This window comes from Accipiter gentilis, chromosome 34 (assembly GCF_929443795.1).
Source record: "Accipiter gentilis chromosome 34, bAccGen1.1, whole genome shotgun sequence".
NCBI classification, from domain to species: Eukaryota; Metazoa; Chordata; class Aves; order Accipitriformes; family Accipitridae; genus Astur; species Astur gentilis.
The window spans coordinates 6,803,445-6,817,384 of record NC_064913.1 but is presented as its reverse complement, the minus strand read 5'-3'; the positions used below and the strand labels follow the sequence as shown (position 1 = coordinate 6,817,384).

At 37.8% G+C, this 13,940-nt stretch overlaps 1 protein-coding gene across 1 annotated transcript in view; it reads left to right on the top strand.

Moving 5' to 3' along the window:
• The window catches only part of PAWR (pro-apoptotic WT1 regulator), a 79,598-nt gene that overhangs the window by 38,407 nt on the left and 27,251 nt on the right, over window positions 1–13,940 (top strand). The window contains exon 2 of the mRNA XM_049792447.1: window positions 3,905–4,033. Within this exon, the coding sequence (XP_049648404.1) occupies window positions 3,905–4,033 (129 nt within the window). The remainder of the gene's footprint in view (window positions 1–3,904; window positions 4,034–13,940) is intronic.

The window sequence follows — 13,940 nt, the reverse complement described above, 5'->3', positions numbered from 1 at the left end:
TATTTTCCATACTGGAGGTTTACAGAAAAATGTTTATACTACAGCTTCAAACATTTACTGAAATGCTAGAAAACCTAAAGAATTTCTGTGGATTCCTTATATTAAGATCAGATGTGGGAATGTCACATTGAATATCTGCTGTACAAAACTCAGATGATTTTAATGGAAAATAAGAATCTGAAATGGTATGTGCCTAGCAGCAAAATAAAAAAGCAGGGGGAAGGGAATGGACAGAGAGAATTATATAATGGGTCAGAATTATACCTCGGTGGTTACAAGTCCATTTCTCTGCTGTGCTGACAGAGAAAGTAATTACTGCATTTATGTCTTTTTCAATGATGTGAAACTAGTTTCTAAAGCAAAGTGTAGCAGTTGAGAGAAGCCTGCAATGCGAGCGACACGGTAATCCATCTGTCTGAAATGTCCTGTGGGCTGAGGCAGTTTCAGCTGCAGGGCAGTTTGAACAAAAATGGGTTTTAAAGTGTGTAACACCACTTTGGACATTTTTAATTTTTCAATAATAATTAATCTAGAAACGGAAACTTGGCTTTTATTGATTTTTATTACTCTAAAAGTTAGCTTAGAATATAAATAGCGTTAAGATTAGCAATCTAACTGAAGCTGATGGAGACGTGCATAAGCAGGATATTGAATGTAAAGTAGTGTTTTGTGTAAGAAAGCCTATTTCATCATGAGACGAAAGAAATGGATTTCCTTATTAAGGCTAATGGTTATTGAAACAAAACTTAAGAACTTCAGTAAAAAGCAGTAAAATGTTAAAATTCCATAGTTATCATGTTGACTTGTGCTCAGCAGGCATTTCATGGACGTGGTTTACATTAGTGTGTGGGTATGTGCCTGTCTGTATGTTTGGAAGGGGAGCATAACCTTTGTGTTTGGGAAACCACAGAAGGTCCTTGACAGTGACTAGGAATCTGCTTTAGGGCAGGAAGGCATTGGCAACCCTAGCCAAATGTGCCACATGGGCTGCAAATGGTGAGGATCAACCTGTCCATGACTCTTCTACCTCATCTGTAACAAGTAATAAAAACCCGCTGCTTCTGTGGTTCTCACCACTCAAACTTGTGTTGGACCCAGCTGGCTTGGTGCCTGCTCCAGTGAGGGGAAACGAGTGGGAGCAAGCCCCAGGAGCCTTTAAAGCAGAGGTTATATGCTCCAAATTAGATTTACATAAACTGCTTATCTAACTGGTCACTGCTTGGGAAGAAAGCCTTTAACTTTGGAAATACAAATTATCTGGGGGGGTTGAATACCTTTTGATGGTATAGATTAGCAGTCTTTTGTGATCTTTGACCTTCCTGAGAAGAAGGGAAAGGGTGGGAATGGACATCGCTGGCAAATCCTAACTGAAATGCTTAGTTTAAAATTTTGTGGCTGGAAGTTTCGTATTGAATGATGGCATGTTGTTCCTGTCCAAAACTGCTAAGAGAGTAGTTAGTAGCAGGTGATCTTATATCGAAAGAAAGAAGAACATTCTTCCTCACAGATGTAATTGTATTCAGAGAAAAATATTTCTGTGGAATGCTGATGGTCTCTGGAAAGCTTGTGAGAAGCATGTATCTGAAGGAGAGAATTTGTGAAGAAAGGAGCACTTGTCTACTTAGTCGCCACAAAGACTTTTTTTTTTTTTTTTTTTTTAAACCTACGGTATTGTAATTTGAGCTTTATGCTTCTCCTTAAAGAATGTTGTTCCCTGAAAATGCAAAGCTTTTTTGAGTTGCGTGAAGATTACTGGTCTCTTCTGTCTCCAGTCGTTTTTCTCCTACGCTTGTTAGAGGCTGCTATTTCAAACTCATGTCAAGCCATCTCTTTCCTTTGAGTTTATCTGGGATCTCCATTCTCTTACATGAACAACTAAAAGACCAGAAGAACAATCCAGAAGTTTTCCTGTTTTTCTAACATGGTATCATTCTTCATCTGCATGATATTAGTCTTACGTGCTACCTTCTGTGAGCCTCATAGTTCTTTTGGAACAAGACTGGTTTTGTAAGAGCTGAAGATTACTCCATTTCTTGTCACAGTAGCGGCTCATTATTTCTTATTTTGTCACTTCAGAATGGATTATTAGGATAATGAGATAAATTAGGATATAGACTTAAGCTTATGTAACCAAAATTTTAAGCCTTACAGTTGATAAAAGATAGAGGATCTTGATTTAAAGATGATCTTCTAGAATGTGCCATGACAGTGTTTTTTAAAGGCTTTGTTAAAAATGGACCTGAAAGAACCAAATTAAATACTTACTTATAATTATTTTATTTGAAAAGACCACTTACTGAAAGTTTTTTTTTGAATGTATAATGATTCAGCTGTAATAATCTTTCAAATATGCCTGTTTCTAGTGATAGAAGTACACACCAGTTGCGTTAAAATGTTGGTTAGAAGTAGACTGGTGAAATTGCATTAGTATTCTGCCATGAGTGCTGTAGAGAATTTAAATGGCCTTTATTCAGGTTCACTTACGTTCTTTTTATTATGTTCACTTTTGGAAACATGTAAGTTTCTCGTTTGTCAGTTTTCTAGCACTTCTATCACCATAGTGTTTGCTTTGGAGCAGCTAAAGTTAGTTTTTTATACGCTAATGCTATTTTCAGCTAGTAAATAACACTGGTTTTGTTTTTTTAAAAAATAAAAAATACTGCATCCAACATTCTCATTATATGCTTTTGATTAGTTTTGTATCCCTTGGATAAGATATCAGAGGTCGTCAGTATCTAAGCCTCAGAGTAGTGATTTTGGTTTTTGTGCATTAGAAACTTCCATTGAAGTAATTTGACATTCATCTTTGTTCTCTTGTAGCCCTGTTCTCTGTTTCCCAAGCAATTGCACATTAATCTAGAAGCTTTTTCTGAGGTATTAGAATGGTTAGTTCCCTGTTTTTGTAACTAGGTCTCACACACCTCTTGTTTTAATGCAGAATGCTGGCAAATAGCTTGTGATGTTGTGGTCAAATTTTTTGGGAGCTTCCTGTCTGCTTCAAGCTGGTCTTCCAAATGTGAGATTGTGGTTTTTTTCTTTCTGTAAATTTGTGTACATTAAAATAAAAAAACTAGCCATAGCTAACCTGGTCCAAAGCTGGTTGAGTCCTCACATTTCTCCATTGGCCTCAGTGTGGCTTTGAGTTAGAGCAGAGGCAGTGTTACCAATATTTATTTATTTATTTACTTTTCTCGTCTCTCACCTGGCAACAGTGAGTGCTGTAGAAACTTAATCCTTTTGAATCAAGTATTTCAGCAAATCTAGTACAAAACATTTGTGTTGAAGAGCCAAAATGTTATATATGTGTTAATGGTTAGTAATTAATGGCTGTCCAACTAATTTAAAAATGAGTAATTTTCAATGGTAAGTTTTCAAAGATAAAACCAAAACCAAGGAGAGCAAAATTAAGATGGGTGAGACTGACACTTCAATCTCAGTAGATGCCACTGTGTCAAAAAAAGATCAGCTGATGAGTATAATTAACTTTTTTTCCTTTTCTGTACTTCCTCAAAATCTCTTATGTAGTGGTAAAATTATTGCTTATGACAAGCGGGATTGTAGAGTCCTTCAAATAGAAGGGACCTCGGGTATAGTCCAAGCTCCTGCTCACAGCAGGATTAGCACTGAGCTCGGACAATGTTGCTTAAAGCTTCATCAAGTTGGATCTTGATTTGATGATTTCTTATTTTTGTGATTAAGAAAAAGCAGTTAGTTGTCAAACTTTATTCTTGTATTGGAGATATCAATATCCACGGAAAGAAAAGCATTTAAACATTAATTAAACTTTTCTGAAATATGAAATTACTCTTTGAAAATATTCACTGATGCATGAATTTTATGAAACATGAGAACCATGTGAAGCAACATAGAAAAACTATTTTATAACTGATATTTCTGGTTTTAGAGCCTTGATGAGTATGAAGATGATGAAGCAGGGCAGAAGGAGCGGAAGAAGGAGGATGCTATTACCCAACAGAATACGATACAAAATGAGACTTCCAGTGGAGATACCCCTGGCTCATACTTATTACAGGTGAGATCTTAACACTTGTTCATTTTGATATTTTACTCGGTTTTAAAACTCGTACTGCTGCCTTCTTTGTATTCCTATTTAACAGTAAATTATACCCTATATGGAAACAAACATGAAGTTCAGGAGTTGTCACGTTACTAAAAAACAGGGTGTGAGGTTCCATTCCCCAAACTCAACACTACTGAAAACCGGTTCTGACAACAGAATCCTCTCTTTCTGTAGGGACTTTGAAGGTAATGGTGTTGATGTTCACCATAGAACCTACTATTTAATGAGAGGAAGAGAAACCTGGAGGTTCAAGTGAAAAATACTCATGGGTTTAGAATATTCAATTAATTGGAGGTAGACTTTTCAGATTAAGACCCAATTTCCTAATTTAATTTATTGTCAGTTAACAAACTTCTAATTACTGATTCTGGGATTGAAACAAACACGCACGCTCTTAGGGAAGACACCCCTTCCCTCTGTGAAATCTCTTCTTTTTCTTTGTTCTCCAATCCCCTCGCCAAAGGTTACACTCAGTCCTGCTGCCCCCCCCCCCCCCACCATCAAAACATTGCCAATTATGCCCAGTACACCTCTCCTGCGTACTATACTACCTGTGGCAAATGTTCTGCCTCTTTCCATTTGTGCCCTTAGTCTCTTTAGCCTGTCTTGTTTCTCCTCCCTTTCTGTTACCTATCAGCATGCGCAAACCCAGCTGTACACACTGCGGCTATCCAGCTCTGCCTCTTGACTCTGTTAACAGAGGCAATAGCACATGCATAGGGAGGAAAATATACGGTAAGAGTAAGTTCGCGGTCATAGTTTTCAAACCACCCATAACCAGAGGGGGCATCACGGAATTTAGTGGGTCTGGATGCGCTTTCCTTCTAAAATTTTGCCCAGTCTTTCATATGCTCATGTTAGTGTTTAACATTCAGAAGAGCCTATGGCAAAGAAGTCTACAGCTTAATTACCTGGAATGTGAAGAACAGCCTCCTTTTTGTTTAAGTTGAACCTGTCATTTGCCATCTGTTTCCATGTGATTTTACCAAGGTGTCCCAGTGGAAGACATGGGGAACAACTGCTTCCTCTATGTGCCTCAGTGCCACAGAAAGAGCTTGGCCCCTCTCAGCTGCCTTTTCTCTAGGCTGAAGAATTCTATTTTATTTAGTTGTTCCTTGTACAGGAGATATTCAATAACATCCTGTAGTTTTTCTGGTTTGACTATATTTTATTTGGGATCAGAAAACAGAACTGAAGAGTTCATTCAGTATAGCATGCAGTTGTAGAGTGGTTTAATAGTGGTTTTTGTTTTGTTCTCTGTTTCTTTCCTGACAATTCCTGATACCTGCCTGTTTGTCTGCTGAGCACCGAGTTTACCATTTTTGTGTGTCTACTCTAACATTTTGGAGTTATCTGTGAGTGATAATAACAAGCTCAGAGGCTGATGCGTATGCAAAGTAAGAAGCATTTTTACCTTTTTTTCCTCGCTTTGTGCTTATGTACACCAAATTTCATCTCCTGTTTCTCCTCCTAGCTACTCCCAGTAGAGAAATCCTGCATGTTTTCACAGTTGACCCTTATCTTTTCTGTTCTGAATAGCGTCTGTGGACATCTCTGCCCCAAATATACTGAAAAGCACAGGTCCCTGACCAGGTTCCTGAAGAACTCTTCTGGGTACTCCCATCCACTGCGAGAGCTGACCAGTAGGGTCCACTATTGTTTCCTGTCTTTTCACCAGTGACTTATTCACAAAAGGTTGTTGGCTCTTATTCTAGTGTAGCTTAATTTCTTTAAGAGGCTTTGGGGAATGCCTTTTTGAAATTTAGTAGGCTGTCAACCAACTTTCTCTTCTGGACATTTTTTTTTACTTAAAAAAGCTGTATTAGATTTGTTAAGTGTAGCTATTTTACAAGTGCCCTGGTGACTCTTCCCACAGTGTATCGTATTTATTCACTTATTCCCTAACTGTTTTAGACTTACTAGCACTGCTTTATTCAGTATAAATATCAAGTTTACTAGTCTGTAGTTCTCTGGTCTGCTTCAAAATCTTCTTAAAGATGGTGGTTATGTGAACCACTGATACTAGGGCAGTTTTAAGTGACAGATTGTATATGATCTTGAGTAGTTTAGCTATTACATTTTTCAGTAACATCAATAGTTTCTTCAAAGCTCAAGGAGTCAGTACCTTCTCATTCTGGCAACTAGCTTGCTTTTTCCATTTTGTTAATTTGTTTCTAAGTTCTCCCAGTGTTTCTGTTTGAAACAGACCCTTTGAGCCTTCCATGAAGAAGTGCTCTGATGTGAGACCCTTACCATGCTTTTCCATGGTGAACAGCAACAAAAATATTTCTGCAGAGAAACTGTCTCCTCTGCTTGTGCCTCTTACAACTTACCTATTGTCTTTGCAGATTCTTTGGCAGGATTCCTTGTTCTGAAATGTTCTTATGCTTTTTCTAAGTTGTTTGTTAGACTCTTCCTTATTGTATTCACTCTGGTTTAACTTCTTCAGCAAATATTCCAAAAGTTGTCACTTTTAGTTTCCCCTAGTGGTATTATTACTTAGTGCTTTGGCTGTATTCCCATGCCCTGTTTTTTTCATCCATATTTTCTATTCTTCTTGACCAACAATCTCAGTTTCTATTTACCAGGCTGTCTGTATTAATTGTATCCCACATGGTTCCAAGTTTGTCACCTCTGTATTCAAACAGGCACTACTTTGTTGACAGAGCACAGCAGGGGTGTCCTGTCACTGACAATACAGAAGAAGGTCCCAGGCCTCAGATCTGGCAAAGACCCAGGGTGGCACATGTACAGAACAGATGGAACCTTAGAAAGTTGTAGCTGCTAAGACTTAATCAGTTTATTACTGACTCGTGTCAACTCGCTTTTTATTAGAAGAATTGCAACTTGCCCAATTTGAACAGAATTTGAGAGTGTTCTTTTGGTGTTATTTGATGACTTGGTTTCCTTTTGATTCTACTCTATGCAAGTTAAGCCTAATTCTGTTCTTAAAAGTAGAGTTCATGTTTTGGATTAAGAATTCAGTCAGTTCTAGTTGCCATTGACCAATATTTATTCTAGTTCTATCTATTTCTTCTAGTTCTATCTACTAAGCAGAATAAATACATTTCTGTAGTTACAGATGTTTTCACTGATTTGTCCATTTATTACCATTTTAACAAATCTGTAAATGTATAATTACTGTGACTATGGTGAACAAGACAGTTATTGACTTCAAGTTAGATGGGCAAATACATTGCTAATAAGGTTTTATTTCCAATCCTTAACCTGATCTTTCAGTTCTACTGTAGCATTTTCAGAAGTTGCTGTTCTCCTTCTCATGGGCAAAATACACATTTTTTTGAAAACTCTGGCTGAATTTGAAGTCCTTGATCCAAAGCACAGAGGTAGGAGATTTGTTTAAGAATAGGTCTAAAAATATACCAGGCCTGAGAGTATTTTCCCTGAAGCAGAACTAAGCAGAAATCAGCTTCTCAATTATTTTATATTGGAAATATGGCAACATTACAAACACTGAAAAAATAATCAGAACTATTACTTTACTTTAGCAAAAGACAGTGTGGAAAGCCACACCTCACCAGGTGAATCAACACTAGATCTGCTCCCAAACACAAGCGTTACATCTGGCTCTGACTTCCTTGCTTTATTTTCCTCCTATTTTTAATGCTGCAATTCAGTGGTTCTCAGCTTGAGTCACAGTGCTGTAGACTACTCATTGATGTGTATGGGGATGTAGACTGAGAGTGATAAGTTACATGTAATGAAGCTTAGAACTCTTACAAATTAGCTAAAAATTTGTAATGCTAAGGCCAAGCATAGTTAAAGTTACTACTTTAACTAGGAATCAGTGGAGTTTGGCAATTATATAAAACTAGCTCTTGCTTAGCAGAGACAGTATAATTGAAAATGTTGTGAAACTATTTTGACAGCTATGTCTTTCTTGCAGCTGGACAGAAATGATACTGTGTTCAGGGTAATGAACATCTTCTCCTTAATTGAAGAAGGTGTTAGTATATATGCCATGTAAAGAAAACTTGCATCAAAGAACTTACAAAATTTGGCTGGAAAAATAATTGGTTTACTGATGATTTTTTTTTTTAAGTCTTTTGGAGGACTTGCTGAGTTCCAGAATGTGGACAAATGCTAATATTGTGCTAATGCTCAAAAAACCCCCACCAAAACCCACCATACGCAAGGCCTTAAACTTTACATCAAGGCATTCAGGTTGTGCTGATACCATGGTCACCTGCCTCCTGGAATTCAGTTGTTTGGAGAATATTTTAGGAGACTAGATGCATAAATATGCACCCTTCTTGGTGTAATCCTGTGGCAGTAGGGTTAACATAACTTCCATGTCATTATAGAAGAGATACCTGAGTGTGATAACATGTTGTGGTGTCTGTATTACTTTATGGTGTTCTTGGAAAATTGGGGAGCAAATTGGGAAGGCTGAGAAGATTAATCCAAAGTCAACATAAAGCCTTGCAGTGGGAGGCACATGTGTAGGTCCCCCATCCCTTAAAATCTTCAGTTCACAGCTAGCTTTTTTTTTCCTGGAAATTATGCCATACTCACACAGAACTGTCATTCTCAATACCTTGGAAGGAGTTTGAAATCCTTTGCTTCATGTTATCTTTAGTTCCTTTCTGCTCACGTTTTATTTCAAATGTTGTAGTGTCTGTGAATGCTAGTTGTTGTGCTGTGCACTGTATGAACACACTGCAAAAAATTTCATCAGCTGTGAACAGTTTGACATGTAAGGCAAGATAAGGAAATAGTTGAGTAAATACTTATTGGCAAAAGCACAAAGAAACAACAAGGTATTTGAGATCTTCAGGGTTATTTTTGAAATTGGCATGGAGATAGGGTTTACTGTGTTCTAGGTGTGTGTTTTTCTCCCCACTGATGACAAAAGGGGTCTCACTAGATCAAATGTAGGCATCTAAAATTAGATTGGCTGAAGCCTTTCCTCTTCCTGGCAAACTTGGACCAAGCATGTCAGAATGATTCCCCTTCCCCTCCCCCTGCTAACTTAACTTGGAAATAGGGATCAATTAGAGAGAGAGAGATACCAATTTTTGTGCCTGTGGGCATGAAAAGAGGAAGCTCTGAGTCCCTTAGATAATGAGGTTCAACCTTTGTGAAATAAATACCCTGAATCCTTCAAGTGAAAGGTAACGATTTATAAAAACGAGAATAATTTAGAGTATCCTGCTGTAAAAAGGGAATGCTGATCTTTATTATTGCTACACAGTAGCAAAATTTGTCCAGTGTCTTTCTTAGTTCCAAGTTAAGAAACTGCAGATCATCACTGTCACAGTTAACAATACCTTTTGTGTCTGGATTGACTGCCAAAGAGCTCTCTAATGTCATCTGCTAGAAACCTGCTTCTGAATTTGTATTGCTGGCACAAAACTAGTAGGGGAATTTTGCTTATCAAGTGTTCTGAAGCCTGGGACCCCAGTGGGAGGCGTGACTTACTCTTTTTAAGGCACACCAACTGTTTTGCTGTACCTGATTGCATATTATATAGTGCTGCAAAGCCCAGGACCTCATTCAAGACCCTTGGCCCTCTAGTTAGAAATTGTGATCATTTTGTTCCAACCATTAATTTGTTTTGAGTATGCAATTGTAACGTGCATTTCTTGGAGTACCTGTATTGCTCTTAGATTGTGCAGCAACAAGAAATTCAAGAAATGAAGGTCTTGAATCTTACCAAATTATTTTATACAAGATACAACTTTGTAAGATGCATCACAGTCAACAATGCTAGACAGATTTGCTAGACAAAAAGTGTCACTTCATCTGTAGCACTGAACCTTGTCTTTATACTCGGTTTTACCATATTCTTGAAATAAATTCAAATTATGTGCATTAGTAGACAGGCTAAACCTTGACCCTAACACTGAATTCTTGTGGAGCTGTTAATCCAAGGCAGCAAAAGGAGAAGTTGCTCTAGTTTTCAGCTCCGCAACACTGACTTGCATACACAGTAGTATTGCCATGTCTTGGGTTGCTCTCACTCCTCTCTGTAGCAGCAATGTAGGTTTTTGTTCTCTGCAAGAGATTAGCTTGTGATAGATGCTTGGATATTCATTCTGTTCAGTGTAGAAATTACCCAGCGCCTTTGAAAGAATCCATGTTGACTGGAGGATGGGATGAAATGTCTACATAATCAGCATTCACCTAATGGTATATTTATAAAATCGTGCCACAGCAGGTTGGGTCCCTCATAGTTAACTTCAGTAGTGAATGGGTTAGATGGCCGGTGAAGTCATCTAAACTTGATTTAGTAGCATGACCGTTTAGATGACCATGACTTGTGTGTTTAGTCGTAAGTCATCCAAGAGCCTATGAAAATGGAAGGAAAACCACATCTGATCTTTTTTTAACCTTTTGTTCTAAAAAAGCTTTACATTTCACCAGAACATTGTAGGCAGTTTCTAAGAGGAATGTGGTCTAAAGGTATTCCCACAAAAGTGCTCTGGTGCAGTTCTGATTGCTTAAGTATCATCCTTTACTTCAGGTGGGACGCAACACGTTAAAATTTTCTGAAGCAGTGATTTACGCCAGTGTTAGAAATATTTATGTAAATTTTTAATAGAGGTACCTTATAAGCTATGCTGAAAGCAGTAAGTAAAAATAAAGTTAGGGAATAAAAGTCTCTAGTGACTTCTTAGCTGTGTGACAAACTGTGAGGCGTGCAGGGAACTGAAGTATTACGTGCATCTCTGTTAGGAAACACAGCTGAAAACCTGCTTGACACAAGCTTCCCCAGAGTTTTGTACTTGAATCTTTTGACAAGAATATGCTGCCAAATAAGCTTCTCAACTGGCATTGCAGTTTATACCTGTCTATTTTGCATTTCCTGGCTTTTTATTTTGCACAGCAGTTTAATGTCATACAGCGTCATTTTGCAATTAGTCTTATTATCCAAAGTATATGGTAATGATATTCGTATCTATTCATACCTGACCACAGCTTTCAAAGATGCTTTGCATCTACGTTTCATGTAACTCTTGCAAAGGAGAACTGCATGAATGCATTCAAGAGTAATAATTAATCTTTTATAAGTATATTGTCCTGATGTTACTTGGTGTTAATTTCTGTCTGTAGAAATGCAGTTGTGCTACAGGGCATGCCCAAATGTATTAAGGCATGTGTTTTATTTTCTGTGTTATATTTCTTCAGATGTTAGGCCAAAGATTATTTTACATAACAATGTGATTATAATATTGGTATTGTTTAAAAAAGTGAGTAAATAAAATGTGATTAAAATACAGAAGTATGTAATGTAGAAGGATCTGTGTTTGTGTACATGAAGTTGTATGTAATTCTGCCAAATCAGGTTGTGGGACTCTAATATTTGACAATTAATTACCAGATAATATTAATCTTGGGGGTTTTATTTGCAGATTAAGAATGTGATCCACCTCACAGAGAAGGTATGAAAACAGTCCTTAGTATTTGCAGAGCACTTAATAATAGTAAATGCAATAGAAAGACTCGTGAGGAAATCTTATTGTATGTCTAAAAATGTTCCCATAAAAATGGGTTAAAAAGTATTCAAATTCAATGTTGTTTAAGTATTAAAAGATCACTTAATTTTAAAAATATATTTGCATCTAAAGTCAATCCTGTGTGTGCAGTGTTTTCAAGGTAAGTGACACTGGTTGCAGGGAATTTGCTGTCCTGTACAGTTCATGAAATGAACTGATGTTTAACTGCCATGGGTTGGTACGGCTTGGGAGACCCCAAATACTCCTGTGATCTGTATAAGGAAAACAGGAACACAGGAATTTCATCTTTCCATGATTACGTATGATCAGGCCATCACTCAAGTCGTTTCTAGCAATATGGGCGTGTATTCTCAGAGCAGTTTGAGTATGTTAATAGCAGTAAATAAGGCCTGGTGGTCACTTTGTGAAAAACAGGCAAATGCAAAATACTGAACACTACTCACTGAGTACTCTTCTTTGTTTCCACCTAAGAGATCTTGTGGAAAAATACATCGTGTGGTGATGTCAGGAAAGACAGTATCATGATGCATGTAGTTGTAAGAATTTGAATGAAGGTTGCGTAAGTCAGCATCTTTCTGACCTGTACTGAATTGGTTGACTTTGCAGTCTTAATTTTCTTTAAATGCTTTTTGTCTGTATTACTACGAGACTGGAAAAAAACCCACCCCGAGTAGTAACTTTTTAATTAATCTGCAAGGTAACTCCTCTGAATTTAGGAGTAATAGTGTTTCATGGTGGTCTTGTCTGGTATAACTGAAGTATTTAAAGACACTGAATGAATTGTTTTGCAAAAATGAGATTGCTAGTTTTTAGTTAAATTGTGTGTGTTTTAGTAGAAACTGAATTTTGAAACAGTGGAGTCTGGATTTCTCAGCTGAATGGGCTATGTAATAGACATTGTTGTAGCAGCACAGGTTTCTCTGCCAAAATCATCCTCCTCTCCTCTCATGTGAGCAAATTTACTATATGTATGCCTATGTGTAGCGCTGCTGATCCATTCATGTTCAGTGGGTTTTACGTTCCCAAAGGATCTGCACTTGCTCAGCAAATCTGATTCAACTATATTGCGCGTGCACTATCTAATACCACTGCTTTCAGAAAGTGCTTACAAGTGAAACCACAGTCCCCTTTGCCCCTAAGAAATGAGGAAGCTGAGAGCTAGCAGTTACTAATGTGAGACCGAAGGGAAAGCGGGTGGCTGTAAACTGGCTACCAGCCAGATGAAGTTGTTTGGCTGGTGATGCGTAGCCTTGGGGATGCAGGTTGGGCATCCCTACTTTGAGTCATCTGACCTCCGCTCCTGTAGGGAAATACTAGGACATAGTTACCAACATTTGTCCTCATAACGACTGATCAAAAAGAGGAATCGTTCCGTTTGTTTGTGGAAGGCATGATTCGTGTTCAGTGCCTGATCATTGTCAGCATAAATTTGATTACCTTTGACAAGCAAACCTTGCTTTTCCTAGGAAGAAATACAAAATGATGAACATTTTTAACATCTGTGTTCCTTAAAATTTAATTTAGTGGATAAGTGGTTTAAGCTTTAAAATTTTGTTTCAGGAATGCATTTCACTCCCGGTAAATAAAGTTAAAATGTACCCATGAAGTCTCTTACAATTGAATACTTGGTTCTGTGTGCCTATGCACATGGACAACTATTCATGACAGGACCTGCATGAAAACTAGAACTGAATCAAGCCGGTATCTGTGAAGGCAAGGTGGTGTGGAGGCTTCTTACTCCTGCTGTAGGTTCACTGTTGTGCCTAGGAACTGCAGTGGTTTCAGCACAGCTTGCTCTTCAGGTACTTTCTAAATCCTTGTGCAGACCAAGTGGGAAGCAAAATGTGTGAGTTATGATTTCTTCCTTGTAGTTTCTCTCCAGTTCGGCTGTGATCCTTCCATAAAGATTTTTTTTTTTTTTTTTTTTTGGGGGGGGGGGGCTTTGTTTACTTTTCTCTCTCTTTTTTTTTTTTTCTTTCTTATCTAGTACTCAGCCTGTATGAGCAAGTGTTTGTTTTGGTGTTGCACTGTTGGTTTCTTTCACTGTTGAGTTCATGAAGCTATGCCCCAGAATTGCATAAGCTGGTGCATTAGCTGGCGTTACACTGGTTTGGAGCCTTCATAGAGCCATAAAGAATAGGAAGCAGTTTCTCAAATTCCCAGCTAATGTTTTGAGCAGTCAGCAGGGGCCTCATGTGAAGGAATTAATTTTTCTTTCCCACGTGCTTTCTTTTCTGGACTGGCATCACTTTTTAACTCGGCTAACTGAATGCTGTTTTGAGAAGATTGTTTTAGCTCTGAAAGAGTCAATATGGAAATTCTAGTTAGCTGTCAAAAATGATGATGTCTAAGTTGATATCTCTGCCCAGTCTTCTCTT